This window comes from Panthera onca, chromosome B3 (genome assembly GCF_046562875.1).
Source record: "Panthera onca isolate mPanOnc1 chromosome B3, mPanOnc1 haplotype 2, whole genome shotgun sequence".
Classification (NCBI taxonomy): Eukaryota; Metazoa; Chordata; class Mammalia; order Carnivora; family Felidae; genus Panthera; species Panthera onca.
The window spans coordinates 60,671,747-60,699,653 of record NC_138344.1 but is presented as its reverse complement, the minus strand read 5'-3'; the positions used below and the strand labels follow the sequence as shown (position 1 = coordinate 60,699,653).

The 27,907-nt window shown below is 40.7% G+C and overlaps 2 protein-coding genes across 9 annotated transcripts in view; both read left to right on the top strand.

The window, feature by feature from the left end:
• The window catches only part of GANC (glucosidase alpha, neutral C), a 75,353-nt gene extending 63,644 nt beyond the window's left edge, over window positions 1-11,709 (top strand). For all 7 annotated transcript variants that reach the window (XM_060618844.3, XM_060618842.3, XM_060618841.3 and 4 more), the window contains 5 exons: window positions 1,882-1,956; window positions 4,380-4,493; window positions 5,698-5,810; window positions 9,185-9,288; window positions 9,878-11,709. In XM_060618844.3, coding sequence (XP_060474827.3) covers window positions 1,882-1,956; window positions 4,380-4,493; window positions 5,698-5,810; window positions 9,185-9,288; window positions 9,878-9,987 — 516 coding nt within the window. In that variant the 3' untranslated portion in view covers window positions 9,988-11,709. The remainder of the gene's footprint in view (window positions 1-1,881; window positions 1,957-4,379; window positions 4,494-5,697; window positions 5,811-9,184; window positions 9,289-9,877) is intronic.
• Window positions 11,710-20,806: 9,097 nt separating this feature from the next.
• CAPN3 (calpain 3) overlaps window positions 20,807-27,907 on the top strand; it is a 51,146-nt gene continuing 44,045 nt past the window's right edge. For both annotated transcript variants that reach the window (XM_078448529.2, XM_078448527.2), the window contains exon 1: window positions 20,807-21,427. In XM_078448529.2, coding sequence (XP_078304655.1) covers window positions 21,119-21,427 — 309 coding nt within the window. In that variant the 5' untranslated portion in view covers window positions 20,807-21,118. The remainder of the gene's footprint in view (window positions 21,428-27,907) is intronic.

The window sequence follows — 27,907 nt, the reverse complement described above, 5'->3', positions numbered from 1 at the left end:
AGAGGAACTAGTTCCCTCATGACTTAGCCACAAATTAATTTTTTTATTAATTTTTTAACTAATAAAACATGTTCTTAAAGATCTATCATCATTGCAAGCACATCGTTGTGACTGTGTAACATATTCCTTCAACATCATTTCCCAGAGTGTTCTATGATTGTTTCTCTCATTACATCTTCACAGACCCTGGATTGGAGAGCCAAGTCCTTGACCTCATCAGTCAGCTAGTATAACATCGCACTGTGCAAGGGGGCTACCTAACGTCCCTTGTTGTCACTTTTCCTCATATTTCTAGATGGCCCATTCCCTCTACTTAAAGTCTTTGCTCAAATAGCTTTTTCTCAGTGAGGACTTCTCTGACCACCTAGTTAAGATTACAGATCACTCCCACTGCCCCTGGTACTGTCCAGCCTGTCTTCATCCTTCATTTTTCCCACAGAACCTGCCACCTTTAACATACTGGATATTTACTTACATGTTTTGTTTATTATCTTTCTCTCCCATTAGAATGTTAGCTTCTTAAGGGCGGTGATTTTCATCTGTTATGTTTACTCTATATCCTCAGCATCTAGATGGGTATCTGATGGGTAGAAGGCCTTTAGTAAGTACTTAGTGAGGAGCTTGGTGACTGAGCACTAGGTCTGATCTACATGGTACTTTATATCAGTTTACCCTTCCTAGGCTGGGGATGTTTGTATATATTACCAGAGCACATACTCTATACCCCTTATTCTAATTAGTTCCGGAAATGACAGACAGGTAATTCCAAAATCTTATTTAAGCCAGTTTTTTGGGGTTTTTTTGTTTTGTTTTGTTTTACCTTTCACTCCCACTACTCTTTATCTAAAGGTACTGCAATTTGCCAAAGAAAGACATTATAAGAAAAGAAAGCTATGACAATATCCCTCATAAACACAGATGCAGAAATCCTTGACAAAACATTAGCAAATTGAATCCAGCCAAGGATAATACATAGAGACAAGGTGGGTTTGATCCAGTTGAATTAAGAGTTCCCTGTAGCTGAGGATGGTCAAGTCACAGCCCTCTCACATTCACAGCAGGACGGTGACAGAGTTAACAGTGCAGCTATATAAAGGATGTGGTAATCCCAGGAGGTGAACTTGCGAAATAGACTCCTTGGCTGCCAGAAATTATACGGCTAGAAGAGAGAAAAAGAGGTTTTTGTTTCCATGCTGCTGCTGCTGGGATCTTACGGATTTTATTCCATCAAATTACTTTGTAGGACCTTCTTGTTAACTTCAGCAACTAAACCCCCTTGATGAGGATCCCAGATAAGAATTTGAACCTTATCAGTGAATCGTACTCTGCTTTAAAAAAAAATGATATCATAGTAGCAATCCAAGTTTCCACTTGCCTTTCTCTAAAACCTGTTTCCTTCTCTGACACTTTCCTTTTCTCCCACTCATTTATAATGTATTTGCTTGCACTGTGCTTTTCTTCGTTATTGCTGTTCCTTTATTCCATCGTCTTTTTTTACTGCTACACACAGTAAGTTTATAAAACAACCAAATTATAAAATCCATGACAGCAGGAACTCTGTGTTTCTGTTCACTCACGTATGCCTAGCAGTGCTGGGCATGTGGCAGATTGTTCGATAAATAACTTTTGGATGGACAGATGGACAAATAAGTGGCCTTTCAGTCAACTTAATCTATCACGGTACTAGGTTAGTCCTTTGGGACCTTCTTAAAAGCATATGTTCTTCCTAACTTCTACTCCAGATTTTTAAAAAATTGTGCCTATTTTTTTTTTAGCTTTCTGGGTATTTGAAATCCAGATAAATGGATGTTTTACTGAATAATGAAATTGTGAGCAGAGTTGCTCATATACTCTCTCTCATTAGGATCTGTTCCTTTTCAGGTCTGGTATGACTCTAAAACAGGTACTCATTGGGAAGGAGCATGTACTGTGAAGATCCCAGTAACTTTGGACACTGTAAGTTGTTTTCAGGCTGTAATTTTTACCTACTGTGCTCTATCAGTCTGCTTGGACTGCCGTGATAAAACACCATAGACTGGGTGGCTTAACCAACAGAAGTTGGTTTTCTCACAGTTTGGGAGGCCAGATGTTCCAGATTAAGGGGCCAACCAATTCATTTCCTGCTGAGGACTGTCTTCCTGGCATGTAGACAGCCTCCTTCTTTCTTTGCCCTCACATGGCAGAGGGAGAGCATGCACTCTTTGGTGTCTCTTCTTATAGACACTAGTCCTATAAGATCAGGGCCTCACTTTTTGGCCTCATTTAACCTTAATTACCTCTTTAAAGGTCCTGTTCCCAAATACAGTCACATTGGTGGTTGGGGCTTCAACATATGAATCTTGTCGGGACACAAACATTCAGTCCATAACATGTGCCTGCATAGCGAGAACCAAGGACATAGTGTTCTGCATAACAACACTTCTATAGAGAGAGTCAAAAAGCAGATTAATGGTTGCATAGGGATGGGGCAGAGAGAGGGCTTGGGAGCAATGGGGAATGACTGCTAATGGGTACAGAGTTTCTTTTTAGGGTGATGAAAATGTTTCAAAATTGATTGTGGTGATGGGTACATGACTCTCAATATGCTAAAAAACATTTAATTGTACATTTTAAGTGGTTGAATCATATGGCATGTAAATTATACCAATAAAGCTGTTAAAATGTGAGAAAAAAAGAATAAACATATAGCCTGGTCTCACGGTATGAAACATCAAGAACAAACAATTCTTTCCCATATATTTACATTTGTATGTGTAAGAAAAATAGTAACGCTGAAAATGGAGTAAAAATCCAGTCACCACACACACCATATGGAATGTCTTTCTACCAGACCAAGTCACAAAACATGAGTTTTCAGTTGTAACCCTGGACCTCTAGGTGCAAGGAAGGCTGTCAGTTTCGATGTTGGAATCACAGGGGCCCATCCCACCTGAACTTGTGAAGGGGAGTTTGCTCTTGCAGCTAAATCACAACCACTACTGCAGGCCCTAAGTAGTTTTAAGAGTAAGAAACATTTATTGATGTTGTTTTTTGAAAGCTGTCATCAGCAGTATGAACTCCATAATAAAATGATTTCAAATTTCAACTTTCAGATCTAGAAGAGACTTTAACATTCATCGACTTGAGTCTCTCATGCTTACAGAGGAAGAACCTGAGTTCAGAGAAGTTAAATTACTTGTCCAGGCTTATGGCTAGATTTTGGCAGAACTGAGATAAGAACCCAGGCCAGCCGCACTCCCACTTCAGAGCCCATTCTGTACTAACCTACTACCTCGGTCTTTGAGAAAAGAAAATACGAAGCGATGGGCTGATGAGGGTGGGGAGATAAATGCACTTTACTCCTTGCTGCCAACTGTGAGTCAGGCAGAAGGTGGACATCTTATCTACTCCACCCTCACACCCAACTTCATCTGTATTCGTGTACTTTTCTCCCTCTGGTACTTTACTCAGTGAAGTACAAGCCCCCATGTGATCTAGGGAGCTTCCTTACAGAGGACTGTATGGGGAGGCAGGAGACCTCCTGGGCTTTCTGTGCTGGGAATGCCACTCCAGAAGAACCATAGGTATGGGCCATGTCTATAACACTGTTGTTAGAATCACTTAAAGTGCTTTCGGGGTTTCTATAACAGAAGTTTCACAAATTTACTCTCAGAATTGAATCAGGCATCCTGGTGACTTAGGAAAGCAGGGAGCAGGAAGGGTATGGACTCTAGTGAGTAAGGACAAAGTCATCTCCCTGAAGCCAAGAAACTATAATTTTTTATAGGCACACGTACATACATGTGGGCCTACTTACACAGGCAGAAAAACTCACTCCTTAGCAGGGCCCTGGTGAAACATGTGTACTATGTTGACAAGCAAATTAAAAGTACAAAACAGGAACTACTGATAGGATAGGCAGAAGAGGTAACAAATTGATGAAGGGTGAAAAGTTTCCCTAAGAATTAAAAAATGGACCATTTTTTTTTTTAGTGTTTGAACTCTTCCTTTTAATGCCAGGGCTTCCATATTTTCCATCTCTGTGCTCACAAATTTACTTTGCTGTTGAGTCTATACTTGTAAAGAATGTGAATCTTAGAGCACCTGGGTGGCTCAGTCGGTTAAGTGCCTGACTTCAGCTCAGGCCACAATCTCACAATTCATGGGTTTGAGCCCCATTATCGGGCTCTGGAGCCTGGAGCCTGCTTCGGATTCGGTGTCTCCTCTCTCTGCCCCTCCCCCACTCGTGCTTTGTCTCACTCTGTCTCTCAAAAATAACTAAATGTTGTAAAAAAATTTTTAAAAAGAATGTGAGTCTTGTACCATGAAGTATTTTTAGATTCTACTTTGAGATTGCCTTTTACAAATGCTCCTTCCCCAAGAGTATTGTTCTGTTATAGATACCAGTGTTTCAACGAGGTGGAAGTATAGTGCCCATAAAGACAACTATAGGAAAATCCACAGGCTACATGACTGATTCCCCATATGGACTCCGGGTGGCTCTCAGCACTAAGGTATTTGGAAAATGTTACCTTTACACAACTCATTCGTTACTACTTTATCTCTTTACAGGAGTAGTAGCCTTCTGAGTATGTGGTAGTATTTAAAAATGATACACCCCAGTTAGTTATGGGATGGGTGTTTCTGATGTTTTGAAACATTTCAGATTCACTGTCCAGCTTGTCTGACTTTCATGGAATTGTACTTAAGAGAACTCTGAGAACTAGAAATGTTAGCAATTTCCTCTGGAGCATCATGACCTTGGTGCTCTGCAGCTTGGCCTTGATTACCACTGGACTAAATGCTCACTGGGCATAGTCAGCCTGCCACATGGATTAGCCCTAAAATTCAGTCTCCTCTAAGAGGGTACCTGTATCTATGCAACATTTCAGCAACACTGACCTCACCCAATGACTTTTGTTCTCATCAGATGGCTCAAACAACTAAAATTTCCTGGGGTAAAGCTTAGAAGGATCCAGAATTTGTATGTCCTTTTCAGATCTTTTGAGCCAAATGAAACCTATAGCAGATTTCTTTCTTATCCTTTTGCCCAAATACACTTCCAACACAAATTCTTACTCTTGCACAAATATTATAAAATAATTAAACTTTATTTTTCTTACATCTTTCTTTTCCATCTACTTTACTTAGACATGTCTTCTTGGACCAAACTATGAGTCTCAGACCACAGAATAAATACAAGAGACTCGAGATCCATAGCACATCAAACATTGTCAATAACAATAAACTGCCATATGGAGTGCTGTGACATTGTTTGACATGCCAAAGTGGTCCTCCTACTGAAACGAAGAAGGAACTTCCATTGTCTAAATGGAGGGTTTCTAAAGATAGTTGATCTCCTCCATTATATACTACATTTTTTTTAGCTTCGTTTTATTGTGTGAACTTTTCTTGACCTGTCGTCTCATTTTAAGATACTATTTTCAAAGAAGCCACCTGTGCCACTGACCATATTTCGTAGTTTAAATTTTTTTCAGCAAGGTCTCTTTGTGCTCCTCTTATGTGACTTCCTTATTCATATTAATTCTCCAATGGGCACTGAATGTATATATTTGTATGACTACATTGTGCAGCTTGAATAGTAAGCTTTTGTTTAATAAAATTTTTCACAGATTTTTTAATCCCTCTAGTGGGTGACATTCTTTTCCTAGTAAGCTATTATATAAGCACATTCTCTCCCTATGATTCACTCTCCAGGGTTCTGCCGTGGGTGAACTCTATCTCGACGATGGCCATTCATTCCAGTACCTCCGCCAGAAGCAATTCTTGCATAGGAAGTTTTCATTCTTGTCAGGTGTTTTGACCAACAGGTAATAGCAGCTAAAAAGCTGTGTGCTTTCTTAAATAAATTATGCTATCCTCAAAAGCACAGCTGTTGTTTTAAGGTACTATTTAAAGAAAGTAATGATGAAGGCCATTTGTGGAGTACTTTTTTTTTTTTTTAGCTTCACTAAGATATAATTGACAAGTAAAAATGTAATGTATTTAAAGTGTACAAGATGGTGATTTGCTGTACGTATATACTGTAAAAGGATTCCCACCATCAAGTTAATTAACTCACCCATCACCTCACAAACCTTTTTTGTTTGTTTGTTGTCTTGTTCTGTTTTAGTGAGAACACTTAAGTTCTACTCTCTTGGCAAATTTCAATTATAGGATATAGTATTGTCAACTATGGTCACCATCTTATATGTTAGATCCTGAGACCTTATTCATCTTATAACTGAAAGTTTGTACCCTTTAACCAGCCTCTCCTTCCATTTGCAAATAGAAACAATTTTACTACTTCCTTTCCAATTTGGATGCCTTTTATTTCTTTTTCTTGCCTAATTGCTCTACCTCGGGTGTCCAGTACTATGTTGAACAAAAATGGTGAGGAGTCGGCATCCTTGTCTTCTTTCTGATGTTGTTTCAGCTTGTCTCCACTGAGTATGATGTTAGCTGTGCACTTGTCAAAACAGCTTTTATTATGTTGAGATACATTCATTCTATACTTAATTTGTTGAGAATTTTTATCATGAAAAGCTGTTGAATTTTTTCCAATGCTTTTTCTATATCTACTGAAATAATCATAGTATTTTTATCCTTCTTTTATTAATGTACTGTATCACATTTATTGACTTGCCAATGTTGAAGCATCTCTGTATCCCAGGAATAAATCCCACTTCATCATGGTGTATGATCCTTTGTTGAGGAATTCTGCATCTGTGTTCATCAAGGATATTGGCCTGTCATTTTCTTTTCTTATAAGTATCCTTGCTAGCTTTGGTAGTGTTCCACTCTTTGGAAGAGTTTGAAAAGGACTGATAATTCTTTAAATGTTTGATGGAGTTCAATAGCAAAGCCATCTGGTCCTGGACTTATCTTTGTTGGCAGTCTTTTATTACTGATTCACTATCCTTACTAGTAACTGACCTGTTCAGATTTTCTATTTCTTCATGATTCAGTATTGGTAGCTTGTATGTTTCTAAGAATTTATCCATTTCTTCTAGCTTATCCACTTTACTGGTGTGTAATTACTCCTAGTAGTTTCTTATGATCCTTAGTATTTCTGAAGTATCAAATGTAACGTCTCCTCTTTCATTTCTTATTTTATGTATTTATTTATTTAAATTCTAGTATAGTTAACATATAGTGATATGTTAGTTTCTGATTGTACTTACTTGAGTCCTCTTTTTGTTGGTGAGTCTAGCTAAAGATTTGTCTATTTTGTTTATATTTATTTTTCTAATGTAAGTAATCTCTACATCCAAGGTGAAGCTCAAACTCACAACCCCAAAATCAAGAGTCACGTGCTTTACTGACTGAGCCAGACAGGTGCCCCAGCTTATTTATTTGTTTTTTAATTATTTCTTAGTTTCATTGACCTCATATTGTCTTCTTAGCCTCTGTTCCACTTATTTTCACTCTGACCTTTGTTATTTCCTTCCTCCTACTTTCTTTGGGCTTAGTTTGTTCTTCTTTTTATAGTTCCTTGAGGTGTAAAGTTAGATTGTTTATTTAAGGTCTTTTCTTTTTCTTAATGTAGGCATTTATTACTATAAGCTCCCCTCTTAGAATTGCTTTTGCTGCATCCTGTAAGTTTTGATATGTTGTGTTTCCATTTTACTTTGTCTAGGATACTTTATTTCCCTTTTGACTTCTCTTTGACACATTGGTTGTTTAGGAGCATGTTATTTAATCTCCAAGGATTTGTGACTTTTCCAGTTTTCTTCTTGTGATTGATTTCTGCTCTCCTACTATTAGGGTTAGAAAAGATGCTTGATATAATTTCAGTCTTTTTAAATTTGTTAAGACTTATTTTGTAGTCTAATATATGGTCTATCCTGGAGAATGTTCCATGTGTGCTTGGGAAGAATATGTATTTTGCTGCTACTGAATGGAATGTTCTATATATATCTATTAAGTCTATTTGGTCTATCATGTAGTTTAAGTCCACGTTTTCCTTATTGGTTTTCTGTCTGGATGATCTATCCATAGTTGAAAGCGGGGCACTGAAGTCCCCTGCTATTACTGTATTGCTGTCTATTTCAACCTTCAGATCTACTAATATTTGCTTTATATATTTAGGTGTTCTGATATCGGGTGCATAAATATTTACAAATGTTATAACCTCTTAATGAATTGACTCTTTTATCATTATATAATGATCTTTGTTGTCTCTTATTACAGTTTTTGGCATAAAGTCTGTTTTGTTTGATATAAACATAGCTAGCTCTGCCTTTTTTTGATCTCCATTTGCATGGAATATCATTTTTCATCCCTTCACTTTCCTTCTGTATGTTTCCTTAAAGCTGAAGTGGGTCTCTTATAGGTAGCTGGGTATTGACTTTTTAACCACTCAGCAGCCGTGTCTCCATTGATTGGAGAATTTCGTTCAAATACACTTGGAGTAATTATTGATAGGTGGTTTGAGGGCTCATATCTCAGGTGGGAGGCCTTAAAACTGGGGTACTAGAAGTGTGGTCCAAGCCCTTCACTCTTCAGGGAGAAGTTGGGATTTGGGAGTTCCCCTTCCACTTGTATGGCACTGCCCTGGGGGTAGGGAGTGAGAGTGTGTCTTAGCCTTTCCTACCTGTTTCGATGTGGATATTTTCGCAGTCACTCAATGTGTGGGAGTCACTCAGGTAGTTTCTGTATCTCCAGAAGGGAATTGCTCCACCTGTAGCTTTACGTTCAGTATCTCCATGAAAGGAGGGAAATTCAGGGACCTCTTGTGTTGCCATCTTGGTCTGGAATTTCCCTGGAGTATATTTCAGTCACTCCATGAATCTTCCTTCCTTATTGTCTCCATCTTCCTTTTCCTCCCTCTCTAAAACATAAAAAAGAATTCAATTTAAGTTCTGATTAATCCCATGTATTGCCCCATTCAACAAGTGATTAAATATCTGAGTTCTTAATTTGATTGCAGTGTCGAAGTCACATTTGTGACTTCAGTGTCCTTAGGTGATATCTCTCCAAATGGCTTGTCAAAGGGAGACTGGTTTGTCTACTGGTTAGGCAGTCCTCAGCACATGGAATTATCTTTTTCCTTCTCTTCATCTTAGTAAACGTGACAACCGTATTGTTCTTGCCTCCATAGGGAAAGATGGGAGAGGAACCCACAAGGCTGGGATGTTGACCTAGTAACCAGTCCAAACCCCTATTCTCCTCCTTTTCCTAATGCCCTTTGCATCTATTCCAGTTGTGCTGACAAAAGAGGTCATCATCCCAGCAAGTGTGTGGTGGAGCGGGTCTTCGTCCTTGGCCTCAAGAAGCAGCCATCTTCTGTGACCACCCATTCATCTGGTGAGGAAACAGTTCATTTGTTTCTGTAAACATGGAAGTATCTCTTCACCCAGTGAAGAGATGATTAGTCCCAAAACTGATGTCGTGTGCTCAACGGAGTGGACCCTGTACTTTCTGAAATACACTGGTCAAATACCCAGGTGTCTAAAAGGAGCAAAGCCACCCTGCTTCTCCTCATCGACTGGTCTTTCCACGAACTATAAGATGTTAACATTTTTCTAAGGGAAATTATTTGGGGCTTGAAAAATATTGTAACTTCTCTGAATATTTTGTTTAACTGTAGCTGTCTGAAGCTGCAGAGAATCGTACCCATGTTTATGGAGTTTCTTAAAAGGATATATCCTTTCTTACCTGCTGAACTTCTTTGTTCCTTACAACTCCTTTTCAACCAATCTTGCACTCAAAATGATAGAGGGTTTAATCTTCAAAAAATTCATGGAAGTCCATGGGTAAAAGTGCTATTCAGCTGGATTTTCCTACATGGGGCTTAAGGTTTTATGACCAAGTCAGAAATATTTTATATTTGAAAGAAAGATCTTTCTCTCCTAGATATTCATCAAACTTTTCCTGCTATTGTCTTGATATTTAGACGGTAAAGAAGAGCCTGTGGTTTTTACATATTGTACCACAATGGCCACCCTGAGCCTGGAGAAGCTGTCACTGAACATCAGCGCTGACTGGGAGGTCCACATCAAATAACTGTGACGTGCACCCAGTGACGGGCTCAGGAAGCAGCCTGCACCTTTCAGCCTTTCCCTTGGCCTTTTCTGATATTTGTGCTGCGTGCTAATTGACTTCTCTGGCTAACAATTAGCTTTCATTAGGCACCACTTTACTAACAAAAACAGATTTCAGGTTTTACATTTTTAGAGGTACTAGGAATACTTTTTGGGTCAAACACCACCTCATCTCCTAGATGCAGGTAGCCCTGAGACTTTTATAGAGTTCATCAATCTTCCATTGCTTCTTGGACTGTGGCCCTGTGGTCAGCACTGTGGCCCAATGAGTAGCTTCTCTTTGAGCACAGCTGGATGGTTTTGTGTGTGTGTGTGTGTGTGTGTGTGTGTGTGTGTGTGTGTGTTTAACTAAACTCTGCCCTCAATGTGGGGCTTAAACTTACAACCCAGAAATCAAGAGTTTCATGCTTTACGGATTGAGCCAGCCAGGCGCCCTGGATGGATTTGTTATATATGAGATGTGGGCCAAACCCACTGTTTGTGGCCCATTTGTGGAAGCTTGCCTCAGGCCATGCAGCAGGATCAGTCTGGCTACAGTGGCTGAGCTACTCAGGGCCTGTCTCCAAGGGGACAGCAGCCTCTCATACCCCTCGGTCATCTTTCACCCACTTGGATGTGGGCAAAACCACCCTTTTCTGCTTGCACTGCATACGCTGAAGCAACAGGGAATTATTCTCCCCTAAAGATTGACTATGAAGCACAAAGGATTCTTTTCCCTGTTGTGCTTGTTGGGCTTCAAAGTTCCCAATTAATCTTCTTAAAATCCTAATTTACCTTAATTGTTTTTCTTAAATACTGTTTACTGACCACAGAAGATTTGTAACATGAGTAAGCTATATTTTATAATTAATAATAACATGAACACCCATGTCCCCACAACTGAACTTCAGAAATAGAACACAGGGCTGGGATGAGGGTGAGGTAAGTCAGGCACAAAAACTCTTGCCTCAGGCACAAAATTAAGGGGGTACCAAAAAAATGCAATAATCAAAATAAATAATATTTCAGTGTAGTATTTTTCAAAATCAAAATTAATGCAAAAAATAATCCATGATGAACAAAATATCAAAATTTTAAATAAAGACAGGATCAGTACTACTAAGTTTTCTTTCTCCCTTGGTCCCCCATATGGCTTGGCATGGGCTAAAAAGCATTATGGAACACCAGTTCCTCCGGCTGCTTCCTGCTCTGGAGACACCAGTGCCTCTTTGCTGCCTGTTACTGCATCTGTAGGGCAGCCTCGTGTGCTCAGCACGTTTTCATGTTTCCTCCACTGAGCGACTTGACAACTGCCACCTCTGTGCCTTCTGTGCCCTGGGCCCCATTATCCACCACTTTCCCCCTTCCCATGCAGCTCTTACCATCCATTGAGGCCCAACTCAAATGCCACTTTTCCATTAAGCCTATCTAAATCCTCTGTCACCCCCACACCCCTGGACCCATGCGCGGTTACTTTGCTCATCTCTGAAATGCTGTTCCACTTATAATATGCGCTCTCCCAGCATCCTCAGGGCAGTCCCTTAATGTTTCAGCTTTGTCTATCTTGTTCCCCTGCTAGAGTGCATGTTCCTCAAGAGCATATTTGTCTTCTGTCTGCCAGAGCACCATTATACTTGCCTTTCAGTAACCAATGGCTACAATTAGTTAACTGATGGATTTGACTGATTAAAAAGTGAGAATTTAATGTATTTGTTTCCGATTTACTTTTCTGACAGGACTCTTCCCTCCAGATGTAGTAAACATTGTGCATTTCCTTGTGGACACATTGCATTATATCAGTTGAGATTTCAGCTTTGCACCACACCACATAGACATTCACAGATTCTTTGCTATTTCTGTAAGTCTTGCAATTCAGGAGAAAGGAAGAAGTCTACATTAGCTGAAGCCGTATTTCCCAGCTTTGAACTTCCCTTAGCAACCTACAGTAAGACTTAACCTGAAAACTGGGTGCTTTTACCTAATACATGATGATGGTTTTTAATGGCATGTGAAGCTGAATAATTAAGACCTATCTTTAGATTAACATGTATTGCATTTATTCTTCCATGTAAAATATTTTTTGGAGAAAGGAATGAAACTGCTCTGTCTTTTTTTTTTTTTTTTTTTTTTTTAATATATGAAATTTACTGTCAAATTGGTTTCCATACAACACCCAGTGCTCATCCCAAAAGGTGCCCTCCTCAATACCCATCACCCACCCTGCCCTCCCTCCCACCCCCCATCAACCCTCAGTTTGTTCTCAGTTTTTAACAGTCTCTTATGCTTTGGCTCTCTCCCACTCTAACCTCTTTTTTTTTTTTTCCTTCCCCTCCCCCATGGGTTTCTGTTATGTTTCTCAGGATCCACATAAGAGTGAAACCATATGGTATCTGTCTTTCTCTGTATGGCTTATTTCACTTAGCATCACACTCTCCAGTTCCATCCATGTTGCTACAAAAGGCCATATTTCATTTTTTCTCATTGCCACGTAGTATTCCATTGTGTATATAAACCACAATTTCTTTATCCATTCATCAGTTGATGGACATTTAGGCTCTTTCCATAATTTGGCTATTGTTGAGAGTGCCGCTATAAACATTGGGGTACAGGTGCCCCTATGCATCAGTACTCCTGTATCCCTTGGATAAATTCCTAGCAGTGCTATTGCTGGGTCATAGGGTAGGTCTATTTTTAATTTTCTGAGGAACCTCCACACTGCTTTCCAGAGCGGCTGCATCAATTTGCATTCCCACCAACAGTGCAAGAGGGTTCCTGTTTCTCCACATCCTCTCCAGCATCTATAGTCTCCTGATTTCTTCATTTTGGCCACTCTGACTGGCGTGAGGTGGTATCTGAGTGTGGTTTTGATTTGTATTTCCCTGATAAGGAGCGACGTTGAACATCTTTTCATGTGCCTGTTGGCCATCCGGATGTCTTCTTTAGAGAAGTGTCTATTCATGTTTTCTGCCCATTTCTTCACTGGGTTATTTGTTTTTTGGGTGTGGAGTTTGATGAGCTCTTTATAGATTTTGGATACTAGCCCTTTGTCCGATGTGTCATTTGCAAATATCTTTTCCCATTCCGTTGGTTGCCTTTTAGTTTTGTTGGTTGTTTCCTTTGCTGTGCAGAAGCTTTTTATCTTCATAAGGTCCCAGTAATTCACTTTTGCTTTTAATTCCCTTGCCTTTGGGGATGTGCCGAGTAAGAGATTGCTACGGCTGAGGTCAGAGAGGTCTTTTCCTGCTTTCTCCTCTAAGGTTTTGATGGAAACTGCTCTGTCTTGACGCAGAATGGTACTGAAAAGTTCTCCGAGAGTCAGAGTGGAGAGAAATGCAGTCTGGGTGTTCATTGTTCTCTGCTTTTACGGCTTCTCACACTTCACCTGCCTCCTGTTTCTGCAGCTGTTACCAGAGCGTTCTGTGGGCATGGGTTGGCCTGCAGGTGTTCAGTTACCTTGTTGGTTGTGGCTAATTCTTGATATGTGTTCTCAGGAAACTGGATTTCAAGTAAGAATTAGAATTTTCAACAGTTGGGAATGCAAGCTGGTGCATCCAGTCTGGAAAACAGTATGGAGGTTCCTCAAAAAACTAAAAATAGAACTACCCTATGACCCAGCAGTTGCACTACTAGGCATTTATCCACGGGATACAGGTGTGCTGTTTCGAAGGGACACATGCACCCCCATGTTGATAGCAGCACTATCAACAATAGCCAAAGTATGGAAAGAGCCTGAATGTCCATCAATGGATGAACGGATAAAGAAGATGTGATACACACACACACACACACACACACACACACACACACAATGGAGTATTACTCAGTGATCAAAAAGAATGAAATCTTGCCATTTGCAACTACGTGGATGGAACTGGAGGGTATTATGCTAAGTGAAATTAGAGAAAGACAAAAATCATATGACTTCACTCATATGAGGACTTTAAGAGACAAAACAGATGAACATAAGGGAAGGAAAACAAAAATAATATAAAAACGGGGAGGGGGACAAAACAGAAGAGACTCATAAATGTGGAGAACAAATTGAGGGTTACGGGAGGGGTTGTGGGGGGGGGAATGGGCTAAATGGGTAAAGGGCATTAAGGAATCTACTTCTGAAATCATTGTTGCACTATATGCTAACTAATTTGGATGTAAATTTTTAAAAATAATAAATAAAACAAGTTAAAAAAAAAAGCCCCCCCCCCAAAAGAATATTCAACAGAGATTGAAACAAAGCTCTCAAATGCATAATGTGCCAGGAATGAGTTGACAAATCCGTTTAAAATCAGAAAGTGCCCAACAGAAAAACAGGCAAAGGTAATTCATAAAAGAAAGTAAAACAGACAAAATGAGCATGAAGAGTGCTCAGCCTCAGTCATAATCAAAGAAATGATTTTTTCCCCCAACTGGCCAAGATTCAAAAAGTGAAAATGTCCAGCACTGATATTAGTGTAGCGAATAGGCCTGCTCATGCATCATTAGTGGAATTATAAATAAGGATAATCTACCAGGATGAGTATTTGGCAATAATATCAAAACCTTACATTTGCATACTCTAACCCATCGATTCCACTTTAGATAAACCAGATGAATTGCTCAGAGCTCCTAATTGCAATGTGGTTTACACTGTGGACAACTAGGAATGAGCTAAGTGTTCTTTAACAGGGGACTTGTTAAATATAGCCCTTTCATACTGCAGAATACTGTACAATTATTAAATAACAGCCTTAATGTATATCAACATAGAAGTATGTTTTTGTTAAATGTTTACTGAGTGATTTCATTTATGTAAACATTATCATAAACTGAAACTGAGGGACATCCTATACTCTTCAAAATGTGAAGGCCATGAAAAACAACAGGTCTGAGGAAGTGTTTCAGATTGAAGGGGGTACAAAAGAGACGTGACAACAGATATGTGATCCTGGGCTGGAATCTGGGCCTATAAAGGACATTATTGGGACAGTTGGCAAAATTTAGATGGGATCTTTTGATTACATGGTAATTTTCCTAATTTTGAGGGTTATCCTGTGATTACATAGAAGAATTTCCTTGCTTTTAGGAAATGTATACTGAAGTATTAAAGGGTAATGGGTCATCCCATCTCTAAGTTACTCTCAAATGGCTCAGAAAAAAATTTTATTTATGTCTGACAAAGAGAGAAGGCAAAATGTATTTAAATGCTATGATTGAAGAATCTGGGTGAAGGGTATATAGGAACTCCTTACGCTATATTTTCCACTTTAAGTTTTAAACTTTTTCAAAACAAAAAGTTGGGCCATATCTCTATAGGATCTAACAGCTTTTAAATGTTTGCTTTCTGTTACTGTAAAAGCTTATAAGCTGTGGCATATAAAATAGGGTGAAGCAAATGGATTTAAAAAAGAAGATACCTTGATTCTGATGCTGCGGACCACTTCAGAATGTTCCTCAGATCTGCTGTTCTCCACCTGAGAAGTGCTGGGCCAAGCCGCGTCCTCTACTTCAGGGACACAAACAGCATCCTCTTGTTAGCTAGGATACCAAGGGGAGTTACTCAGATCTAAGGGCTGAAAGCCTTCAGCAGAAGGAAGGAGGGGGAAGGAATAAAAGCAGGGAAGGAATGTGTTTTGTTTTGCAGAACCAGCAGCCAGCCAAGGGGACTCCCCACTAGGTCTTTCACCTGATAGCCTCTTGTGCGAGCCAGTGTAGGCCAGTTTGGACTGTGGACCTGAGCAGAAGCCTCCCTGAGTGGTCCTAAAGTTAACTTTGGCTCATTATAATACCAGATCTCCTCCTTTGGGCTGAGTGTTCTGCTGCTTTTCAAACATACAGCATGTGCATTAGCATGTTGACATGTGAGTTATACACAGTTGAACCAAAATGCCTAAGAACAGAATATAAGGCTCTTAATATATATGCAAGTTCCCTGCCCCTGCCCCCTAATACACTGAATGAAAGCTTCCTGTACTAACCCCACAGGAAGACAGTACTTTCAGAGCTATCTGTCTTCTTACTTGTAACAAGTAATACAAAGTTCTTTGTTTTCAGCACTTCCTTGGGTTGTGTTCAACTTAATGCACATCAAGCGGCAACGCCCTTGAGTTCAGTTACACTCTGAGCAGCAGGCCAGCAGCCCCTGACCCTACACACCTACACTGTGGCAGCACTGTATGTTGCTTCACCACAGAGGTCTTAATTGACTGCGGGAGCTGACCAAAGAACCTTTGGAAGGGTTCACACGAAGAAATAGAATACATGTTTAGGGGGGCATTTATTTCGGGCAGATGACTAGCATCGTGGCCAGAGAAAGTCCTTCATGCATTTGGAAGGCCAGTTTGGTCACCGTCCTACTCTTCCCAGATCTGAGTTATCCAGCAGATCCTGGCAATGGTGGATCTGAGGCTGTCAGTTCCTCAAAGAAGTGATCCCAAGAAGTAGGTTCCAGTTTGGTACCAAGACATTCTCTGAGAATGCCCAAGGAGGTTGGTTACACTTAGGATTGACCTATAGGACTAATTATGCTCCAGGCACAGCTCACTTCAGAACCAGGTGAACTTCCATGTGTCAGCATCACCAGGACCAATCCCAGATCAGGCCATCCTCCTAACTGCTCCCTAGAGGAAAAAGGGTAGATTGTTGACAAGAGTTTGTCTTAAAGTTGCGCTGAGCCCTACAGCCTGGTTAACTAAAACCAGTGAGTCAGATTGCCATAGCCTTAGAGGAGACTGCAAGTCTGGAATTTTGGGCTGAGTGCAGAGTTCTTTCACTTTCTCACATCTCTTTCAGTAGCAGACTATCATAATGATAGGCAGCAGAAAGACAAACACATAAATATCTGGAGCTTAATGAATTTTTGCCCATAATTGACCATCTTACCTAAGAGCGTTCTGGATAATGGAATTCCTATGACCATATCAAGCTTTCCACTCTGCTTTTAAGATTTTCACCTACCAACCCCTCTGAATGCCTTGCGTAAATTCCAGGGGCAGCACCCTAGACTAAAATAACTTCTTAGCCCCGGGCCTAGAAAGCCACCTGCAGCTCCACTGGAAACAGATTACTATATTAACCACAGACAATAGAGGCCATATAACTAGCATTCTAGGTGAAATTGGCATCTGATATCAGATCTGCCTGTCTTATGACCAACCTTGCAAAAGACTGCAGTGCCACAGAAAGGCCAGCCAGAATTCTACAGCTGCTTCTTGACAGTTGTTTCCAGCAGGGCTGTGGTATTAGATTCCTCTCCAATCAGAGCTAAGGGAAGGGGAGCCCTCACTATTTATATGCAAGGATCCAGTGTTCTTACGCCTACTTCACATATTAGAGTCCTAGTTATGCCTTTAGTCGCTCCCTGGAAATCAGAAAACCTGGGGTCTGGTTTGGTTCTGCAGCGAACTGAGTGATCTTGGCCATGCCGTTTAATCTCTCCAGGCCTTGGTTTCCTCATCTCTTAAAGAAAAGAGATCATTTCTAAAATTCTGTGACTTTTCCATGATGTCACTGTAAAATTACGGCAGATATCTCGCGTTTCCTCAGTTGTAAAATAGCATTAATCAAACCTGCAAGGTTGTCCTACAGATTTAAAATATTCTATGTGTGTGGAAAGGAAAAAATAGTAACTTTACTTTGGAGAAACGTGGTAGATACCACCTTAGCCAGGTGATCAAGATTGACATCACCTGTGATAAAACACCTCTAGATCCTGTATCCCCAAATGAGAAGGGCGCATGACTTCTATGATACTCTTCCCCCAAATCCATAACCTCAGTCTAATAATATGAAAAACATCAAACTCCAGTTGAGGGACAATCTACAATGTGATTTCCAAGTACTCTTCAAAAGTAGCAAGTCATGAGAGGCAAAGACTGTGGAACCATCAGAGACTGGAAGACACTGAGGAGACATTACAATGCAGTACAGGATCTTGGATCAGATCCTGTAACAGAAGAGGGAAAAAAACCATTAGTGGAAACACTATCAAATCAAAATATGTCTTGTAGTTTAGTTAATACTATTTTACCAAAACTAATTTCTTAGTTTTGATCATTTACCATGGTTACATGAGGTGTAAACACTAGGGGATGCCAAGCGAAAGGTATACAGAAACTCTGTACTATCCTGTAACTCTTTCGTAAATCTAAAATTACTTTAAAATTAAAAGTTTTAAAAACTATATGAAGAGGCTAGCTCACAGTGGACGCTCAATGAATGATGGGTGTTATAAGCAAATGCATTTCCTCCAATAGAGTTGAATCAAAGAAATATTTATTGGGGCACCTGGGTGGCTCAGTCGGTTGAGGGTCCGACTTTGGCTCAGGTCATGATCTCACAGTTCATGAGTTCGACCCCTGCATCGGACTCTGTGCTGACAGCTTGGAGCCTGGAGCTTGCTTTGGATTCTGTGTCTCCCTCTCTGCCCTTAACCCACTGGCATTCTGTCTCTGTGTCTTTCAAAAATAAACATTAAAAAAAAAAAGAAATATTTATTGATGGAAAAGACAGTGATACAAAGCCATTGATTGGCCTTGTTGGTGCAAAAGAAACCATTCCAACCTCAGATAGCGTGTGACATTGCCTGAAATATGTTATAAAAGCTAGTTCTTTATCCTTGACGAGACTTCTGGGAATCGAAATGCACAGCTGTTCATTATCTGCCCTTTGTTCTTGGGCTCAGATTGGATTTCTCCCTGATGGCATGAGGCAGCTGAATAAACCTTGTGTTTGGACCCACTAATCTGAGGGGGTTTCATCCACAACGATTGATAGAGCAAAGTGAATAGCACCTTGCACTCTGTGTTTGATATTCCCATCCTGCTCTGACAATAGGCTCATCTTATCACATACTCAACTTAGTTACTAAGTTACTTAGTTAGACTGCCAAGGAAAGAAAAGTCGGCAGGTGTGTGGCCCAGAGACAGCTCCACCCACAGGGGCAAATTGACCAAGAAATTTTTATTGCATTAGCAAAGCAAGAGAAGGGTAAGAAATTTCTCCTCTCATAGGGAAATTTCATTCAGCAGATATACAACACATATTTATTAAGAGCTTTCTATGTGCTTAGCCCTGAGAGTGGGATGGGGGCCCAGAGTTTACGATCTTGAGGGCAAGTGGAAAGCTCAATAAGCAGAAACAATAAAATGTGGGTGCGTGCTGTGAATTTAAGAGTATAGAGTAGGGCTGGGACTCAAGCTTTTGATGGTGGAGAAAGGAAACTCCCCCACTTTGCTTTCCATGCCACTGGGGAGTTTGAGAGTGGAGGTCAATCTTTTTAGAGGACTTTTTAGTACAGGCAGATAGGCATGCCTCTGATTGGAGATGCTGTGACCATGTGATGCTGGGCAGACTGCACCTATCCCAGGGATGGACACATGGAAGATATTCAGTAAATAAATCTCGTAGACTGAACGCCGACTGACTGTAATTCAACCTGATCTATTAAATTGGGGTCACCTCTAAAAACAACATTTATTGAGTGCTTAAGACAATCTTGTCACTATCTTAAATGTTTTACATAAATTAAAATTGTTTAATTTTTATGATAACTCAGTAACAGAATGACTATCCACATACCCACTCTATAGGTGAGAGAACTGAGACACAGGAAGAAAGGAAGAGGTAACTCACCTAAAGTTACACAGGCACAGCCAGCAAGCAGCAAGCCCAGGCTTTGAAGCTCGGCAGTCAGCCTTCAGTCTGTCCTCCCATTTTCTGCCTCTCCAAAAGCAGTAGTAAAGGTCCTTGGGCATTTTCTTAGGGGACAGGAGGATAGGCTGATGGTTCCTATAAGCAGTAGCTCCAGACACAGGGCTCCTCAAAGCTGCAACCCCAGGGACAGTGAGCCTGGTAGTATTCCCTGTTTCGGCTATCACTTCCCACCTTGTCTCACAGCCTCTAGCCTTGGGCTGATGAGACTGGTCACATGGAAACAGGCATGGCTACAGTCTAGCACAAGCCTCCACTGAGCCACACGTGGAATGTAGCCGTCTCCTTACGGCCTGGGTAGAAGCTACCACGGATGGGTATAAAGCAAGATGGAGGCCAAGTAGGCAATTCCCTTCTCCAAGGCCACTTGTGCTCTTATCCAAGAGCCCTGATACCAACTCTTTCTGGAATGACATCCCCCAAGACCTGACAGGCAACCTGATTCAGTATCTAGTTCCACCTGCTGACTCAGATGCCTAATGTGTGCCTGCATAGTCCATACTCAGGTGTGCTTTTTGTAGCAAATCTGGTCCAGTGTTTATTTTGGGGTGTGGGGAGAGATGAGAGGTGTCTAGGTCAAGTGGGCAAGAAAGACAGGGATTTTTCTCAACTGGGGACTCTGCTGAGTGGCATTTTCCACCCAGACAGTTCCAATGAACGCTGACACCATAACATTCTAGAAGAGATGCCAAACGCAACTGAATAATGTTGATATCCTAGAGTTTTAGAAACTAAAAATTATGTTCTCAAAAATATCTAAAATATTCTCCTAGAATTCAGTGTCTCACATTCAGCCTGGCTACCTTTTCTTTGATATTGTTCTCCATTCATTCAGTGGCCTATAGTTTGATGATCTATATAGGAGCCGATTCAATAACACATCAGCAGTACTTTGTTAATTTTCAGTGTTCAACTTCCTCAAGTATTCCCCTTTCATTTCCTGACAACACCAGCACTTAATGACAACCCAGAAATGTTCCTATTCAGGTCCTTCTCTGTCCACCACGTAGCCTGCCTGCACATAGCTTCTTTTGCTCTCATACTCATAATCTTTCTTCATGCCTATTTTTAGTTTTCTTGGCTCAAGCTTCTCCAAGCCACTGAAACACAGCCCTCACTCTCTCTCTCTCCCTCTCTCCCTCTGGCATGCATGCTGCCGGTAGGAGCCCCCAGGTAAACACTCCTGCAGAAACCCTTTAGTGCTCCTTCCTCAGGAAAACCTATTTCTTCCGGATCACAGCTCAGCTTTTAAGATGGACGTAAGCTGGATGACCTTCTGATGGGCTTCGAGCTTTGAATTTGGATGTGGACATTTTCTCTCAGATGACAGAATCACTCCAACTTCCCCTTTGCCGTTGCTTCCTTTCCTTGAAGGTAGTTCTATCTTGTTTTCTTTAAAAAACCTTTTCCTTCCAAATTTGCCTGCCATGCCAACCGTCATTAGCGCATCTGTGGCCCCACGGACAGGGGCTGAGCCCAGGTCCCCGGGACCAATTCCCCAGCAAGGCCAAGGCAAGACCACCGAGGCCGGGGGCGGAAACCCAAGTGGCATCTATTCAGCCATCATCAGCCGCAATTTTCCCATTATCGGAGTGAAAGAGAAGACATTTGAGCAGCTTCACAAGAAGTGTCTAGAAAAGAAGGTTCTTTATCTGGATCCCGAGTTCCCACCAGATGAGACCTCTCTCTTTTACAGCCAGAAGTTCCCCATCCAGTTCATTTGGAAGAGACCTCCGGTGAGTAGCTTGCTGGCTGCCCGTTGGGCTTTTTCCCCTCCTAGAAGTCCTCCCACTCAGCACCTCCCCGCAGCCCCACGGTGCACATGGGCGCTGGGGGAAGGGTCCTGGCAGAGGCTCCCCAGGGCTCTGCCCTCGACTGAGGCCGAGCCCATTCTCACTCTCTTGCTCTCTTTTCCTAAAAAACATCTTGCTTTCTATAAAAGAAATTGGAATTCAGTGTAATCCAGCCTATAAAAGTAAATATCCCTTTCCCAGAACAACAACAACAACAAATTCTTTGTAAGAGTCCTTCAACTTCTAGGGCTAAAATCACAACGAATGACATCTTTAGTCTGCCAGCAGCCATGACTTTCTGCAACAGAGAAGCCCCAGAAAGAGGAGAGGAGCTGGCAAAGATCACTTTTTCATGCATAGAGTGTTAGGATTAGAAGGAGAAATCCTAGCAGTCAGTTTCGTCCACATACTTCGCCTCACACATGAGAAAATAAAGGCGCACAGAGAAGTACATCCAGAGTGAGCATGACAGCCCAGAATAAAATCCTTTCTCTTTAGGTACCTCTTCCAGCCTCTGGATTTCATGTACAGTGATCCGCCAGAAAGAAAAGCATATCCTCTTGCCTCCCTTCTCTGATCAGACCACCCATATGACTCTGGTCCTTAATTCAAGAAATATTTATTGGGCATTGGTAGGGCTGGAATGCAGGCAAGCAACAAGGGAGACAGCTGTGGATAAGAAAGACAAGAAGTCCTGCTCTCCTGGAGCCTAGAGTCCTGAAGGGAAGGCTGTCAGGAGATAGCGTTCTGGGTACAGTGAGCTCAAAAGGCAAGAACTAACCTTCCCTGAGGAGATCCTTTAAGCTGAGGCCCCGAGCTATTCATTAACTTAATCAAGTGACGCTGAAGTCCTATTCATTAGCCACGTTTTTCTTTATAACCTGAGATGAAACATCCAACAACCCTGTTCTCAGCCCCTGGGTTCCCCCAAGGGCTCCTTTCCTCTCCTGGGAGCCCTGTGGTAAGGCCTGTGACTATCCTGAGTTCTCTCTTTAGAAGAAAGTACTGGAAAGAACTTCATTCTCCAGCCCAGTCACCGCCCTGCTGCCAGAGCACTGGGATATGTCCCATCCCTGCTGAAGTATCTTCGGTGACACCGTTCTGCCCTCCCCCCATGCCTTCAGGATAACTCCAAACTCCTGAGCTGAGCTATCAGCCCTTTTCAGGCTGGCACCCTCTCCCCCAGACGGTGACACACTCAGCTCCTCTGTTGTTCCAAGTCTCCTCAGACCTCAAGGCCTTTGCTCATGCTCTCTGTCTGGAATGCCCTTGTTTTTTGTTTTGTTCTGTTTTGCTTGTTTTAATATAATTTATTGTCAAGTTGACTGACATACAGTGTATACAGTGTGCTCTTGGTTTTGGGGTAGATTCCCATTATTCATTGCTTACATACAACACCCAGTGCTCATTGCAACAAGTGCCCTCCTCAATGCCCATCACCCATTTTCCCCTCTACCCCGCTACCCCCATCAGCCCTCAGTTTGTGTTTAAGAGTCTCTTATGGTTTGCCTCCCTCCCTCTCTGTTTGTAACAAGTTTTCCCCCCTCCATTTCCCCCATGTCTTCTATTAAGTTTCTCAAGTTCCACATATGAGTGAAAAGTGGAATGCCCTTGTTTTTATCTGATTTGCTCCTCCTCACCCTCTCTCCAGTGCTCAGGTGTCACTTTCTTCAGGCTTTCACATGTCTGTTCCCTATCTGATAACAGGACCTATTCCTATTCAACGCTGGACCCCAGTAGTCAGAGAAGGGCCAGGCCCACAGTAGGTACTCAGCTGCTGGTGGTGAATGAAAACTCACATCTGAGGGCACTGACCACCAAGAGATAAGGACAGCCCAGCATTCCAAGGCTGGGGTTCCTAAAAGCCTTTTCTAAAATTTTTTTTTTTTTAACGTTTATTTATTTTTGAGACAGAGAGAGACAGAGCATGAACGGGGGAGGGTCAGAGAGAGGGAGACACAGAATCTGAAACAGGCTCCAGGCTCTGAGCTGTCAGCACAGAGCCTGACGCGGGGCTAGAACTCATGGACCACGAGATCATGACCTGAGCCGAAGTCGGCCGCTTAACCGACTGAGCCACCCAGGCACCCCTAAAAGCTTTTTCTAATATTACTACAGAGAAAAAAACCAAAAACCTTACAAATATTGCTTTTAGTGAAATTATTGGTGGCTTTTAGTCTTAAAAGCTATACTTGCATTTCGTTAAAAATGCTACCAGGGTCTATTATGCTCTAGGCACTACTTCAGTCCTAAAACTTACACTGCCATTGTCAGTGTGACATTAGGGGCACCAAAAGACCTCTTTCCAACTGTGCTCCTACCACCAACACCCCCTTACATACAGTTGAAGTGATTAAAGTCCAGAAAGGACAATCACACAAGTTGACTGAAATTGAAAGAGTGAAATGATCCCAGAACTTTCTGAAGTGTAAAGCACTTATTGGAAACGTCAGTTTTGCCTGCATTCCATAGATGTAGTGACTTTTATCAGGTTTGAGCAGTCTGAAATGGAGACTATGTCCTACGAGAGACCATTCCTGCTTTTACTATCTGAGGCACAGAATCAGTGAAAGCCAATCTGAGCTTTTCTTCATAATCAAGTTTTACTTGTTACAGTTAGATGGTGGTGGTGGTGGTGATAAGGGGAGAATTATTCAGGCCAGCTACAATTCTAGCTAAGATGATGCTGCACTTTCAGCTTTACCCTCTTAAAAGAAGAGACACCCAGGCCACCTGTCTGGGCACACCTATAATCTCTTTTCACTTGCCTATGAGTGCTACCCTCACTGCCTTTCCTCTTCTATTGGGGAGCTTCATGCATTGTGTCTCGAGGCCAAGCTATCTGATTCCTCTTGCCCCTATTTCTAGAATCAGAAAGCAAACAAACCATACAATACTTCCCAATTGTTGAGCCAGATTTTCTTGATGACAAACCCCTGGCCAGAAGAGAATGGGCTTCTAGAACAGGGCCTCTGGGAAACTGATTACTCTTGCCCAATTTCATCAGGGAAATGCCAATCAAAACCAATGAGATATCACTTTGTCAGAACGGCTAAAACCTAGAAGACCATAAATAACAAATGTTGGTGAGGATGTGAAGAAAAGAGAACCCTTGAGCACTCTTGGTGGGAATGCAAATTGGTGCAGCCACTATGGAAAACACGTTCCTCAAAAAAATTAAAAATAGAAATACCATACAATCCAGTAATTCCACTACTGGGTATTTTTCCAAAGAAAACAAAAACACTAATTTGAAAAGATATACGCACCCCTATGTTTTTTGCAGCATTATTTACAATAGCCAAGATATGGCAGCAACTCAAGTGTCTATCAATAGATAAATGGATAAGGAAGATGTGGTATATATGTATATATACATATATATGCATATTGTGTATACATATATATACATATTGTGTATATATACATATATATACATATTGTGTGTGTGTGCGTGTGTGTATATATATATATATATATATGTATATATATATATATATATACACACATATACACAATAGGCCATAAAAAAATGTGCGTGTGTGTGTATATATATATATATATATATGTATATATATATATATATATATACACACATATACACAATAGGCCATAAAAAAGAATGAGATCTTGCCGTTTGCAACAACATGGATGGACCTAGAGAGTATAATGCTAAGCGAAATAAGTCAGACAGAGGAAAATACCGAATGATTTCCCTCAAATGTGGAATCTAAAAGACAAAACAAATGAACAAAGAAAGAAACAAAGAGACACATAAACAAAAAAAGAACAAACTGGTGGCTACCTTAGGGGAAGAGAGTTAGGGGATGGGTGAAATAAAGAGGATTAAGGGGTAAAAACTTCCAGTTATAAAATAAATAAGTCATGGAGATAAAAAGTACAATGTAGAGGATATAGTCAATAAGATTGTAATAATGTTGTTTGGTGACAGATGGTGGCTGCCCTTAACGAAGTGAACACTGAGTAACGTATAGAACTGTTGAATCAATATGTTGTACACCTGAAACTAATATAACACTGTATGTTAATTACACTTCAATACAAAGAAAAAGCCCAAAATAATAATAAATAAATCATTACATTTTTCAGGTTAAGTCCCGTTAACCACTACAAAAACATCTTTGATTTTTTTTAAGATATTTACAAGCATGCTTAACAAAATGTGAATCCTTAACATGTCAGACTCTAACTTTTCTCTTCATGAGGAAAACTCATAAGGAAAAATCAGTAAGATTCTTATAATTACAGAAAGGATAATTTCTCTCTAGGAGGGACATGATTGTTGTTTAATGGGGAAAAAAAAGAGGGAAAAATGCTAGTTTATTTACAAGAGGAAGGGAGCTAGAACAGAAACCAAAGTGGGGTGGGGGGAAGCAACAGGGCAGAAGGCCACACACTCCAATGTCATCCCTCCACTTGACCTGACACTCAAAGGCATCTTTACTCATGAACTTGTGACATGCCTGAGGCAAGTAAAAAGTAACTTTTTGGTAAAGGGGGAAGTTAGTGTCTTGAGTTACACAGGCAGAATGAGCCAACACACCCAGAAGTCAGAGTGTGGAAAGCACAGGAGTGGGGAAAGAGAGAGGCATCTAGAATCAAACTGCCAGGAACCCACTGAACTGTGGTGGGGGGGAAACGGCTCTGCCCTCTCAGAGCCTATGAGGTGGGGGTTCAAGATCTCCAAGGAACTGTGAGACCCCAACTAACACTTGGGAAGTGGTCTGCTTACAAGAGGCTGACACATGGTGAAGCCACTGTGGAAAAAAATATGGAGCTTCCTCAAAAAGTTACAAATAGAACTATCCTATGATCCAACAATCACACTACTGGGTATTTACCCAAAGAATACGAAAACACTAATTCAAAGGGATACATGCCCCCCTTTGTTTACTGCAGCATTATTTACAATAGCCACATTATGGAAGCAACCCAAGTGCCCATCGATAGACAAATGGATAAAGAAGAAGTGGTATATATGTACAATGGAATATTATTCAGCCATAAAAAAGAATGAAACCTTGCCATTTGCAACAACATGGATGGAGCTGGGGAGTATAATGCTAAGCAAAAAAAGTCAGTCAGAGAAAGACAAATATCACATGATTTCACTCACATGTGGAATTTAAGAAACAAAACAAATGGGTAAAGGGGGAAAGAGAGAGAGACAAATTAGAAACAGATTGGTACTTACAGAGAACAAACTGATGGTTATCAGGTGGGTGGGGGGATGGGTGAAATTGGTGATGGGGATTAAGGAGTTAACTTGTGATAAGCACCAGGTTGTCTAGGGAATTGTTGAATCACTATATTATATTATATATTATATGTTTATATATTATATGTTTATATAATATGTAGTAATATAATATATAAATATAATATATAATTTATATATATGATGTATAAATAATATAAATATAAAATATTTATTGTAAACATAATTATTATAAATTAAAATATATTATAATTATGAAAATTATTGTTATAAATATAAAAATATAAATAATATATAATATATAAGAATAATAAATAATAACTATATTATATACCTGATAATAACACTTAATACAGTTAACACTGTATGTTAACTGGAATTATTTTTTTAATATGAAATTTAATGTCAAAGTGGTTTCCATACAACACCCAGTGCTCATCCCAACAGGTGCCCTCCTCAATAGCCATCACCCACCCTCCCCTCCCTCCAACCCCCATCAACCCTCAGTTTATTCTCAGTTTTTAAGAGTCTCTTATGGTTTGGCTCTCTCCCTCTCTAACTTTTTTTTTTTCCCCTTCCCCTTCCCCTCCCCCATGGTCTTCTGTTAAGTTTCTCAGGATCCACACAAGAGTAAAAACATATGGTATCTGTCTTTCTCTGTATGAATTATTTCACTTAGCATAATACTCTCCAGTTCCACCCATGTTGCTACAAAAGGCCCTATTTCATTCTTTCTCATTGCCAAGTAGTATTCCATTGTGTATATAAACCACAATTTCTTTATCCATTCGTCAGTTGATGGACATTTAGGCTCTCTCCATGATTTGGCTATTGTTGAAATTGCTGCTATAAACATTGGGGTACAAGTGCCCCTATGCATCAGTACTCCTGTATCCCTTGGGTAAATTCCTAGCAGTGCTATTGCTGGGTCATAGGGTAGTTCTATTTTTAATTTTCTGAGGAACCTCCACACTGTTTTCCAGAGCGGCTGCACCAGTTTGCATTCCCACCAACAGTGCAAGAGGGTTCCCGTTTCTCCACATCCTCGCCAGCATCTATAGTCTCCTGATTTGTTCATTATAGCCACTCTGACTGGTGTGAGGTGGTATCTCAGTGTGGTTTCGATTTGTATTTCCCTGATGAGGAGTGACGTTGAGCATCTCTTCATGTGCCTGTTGGCCATC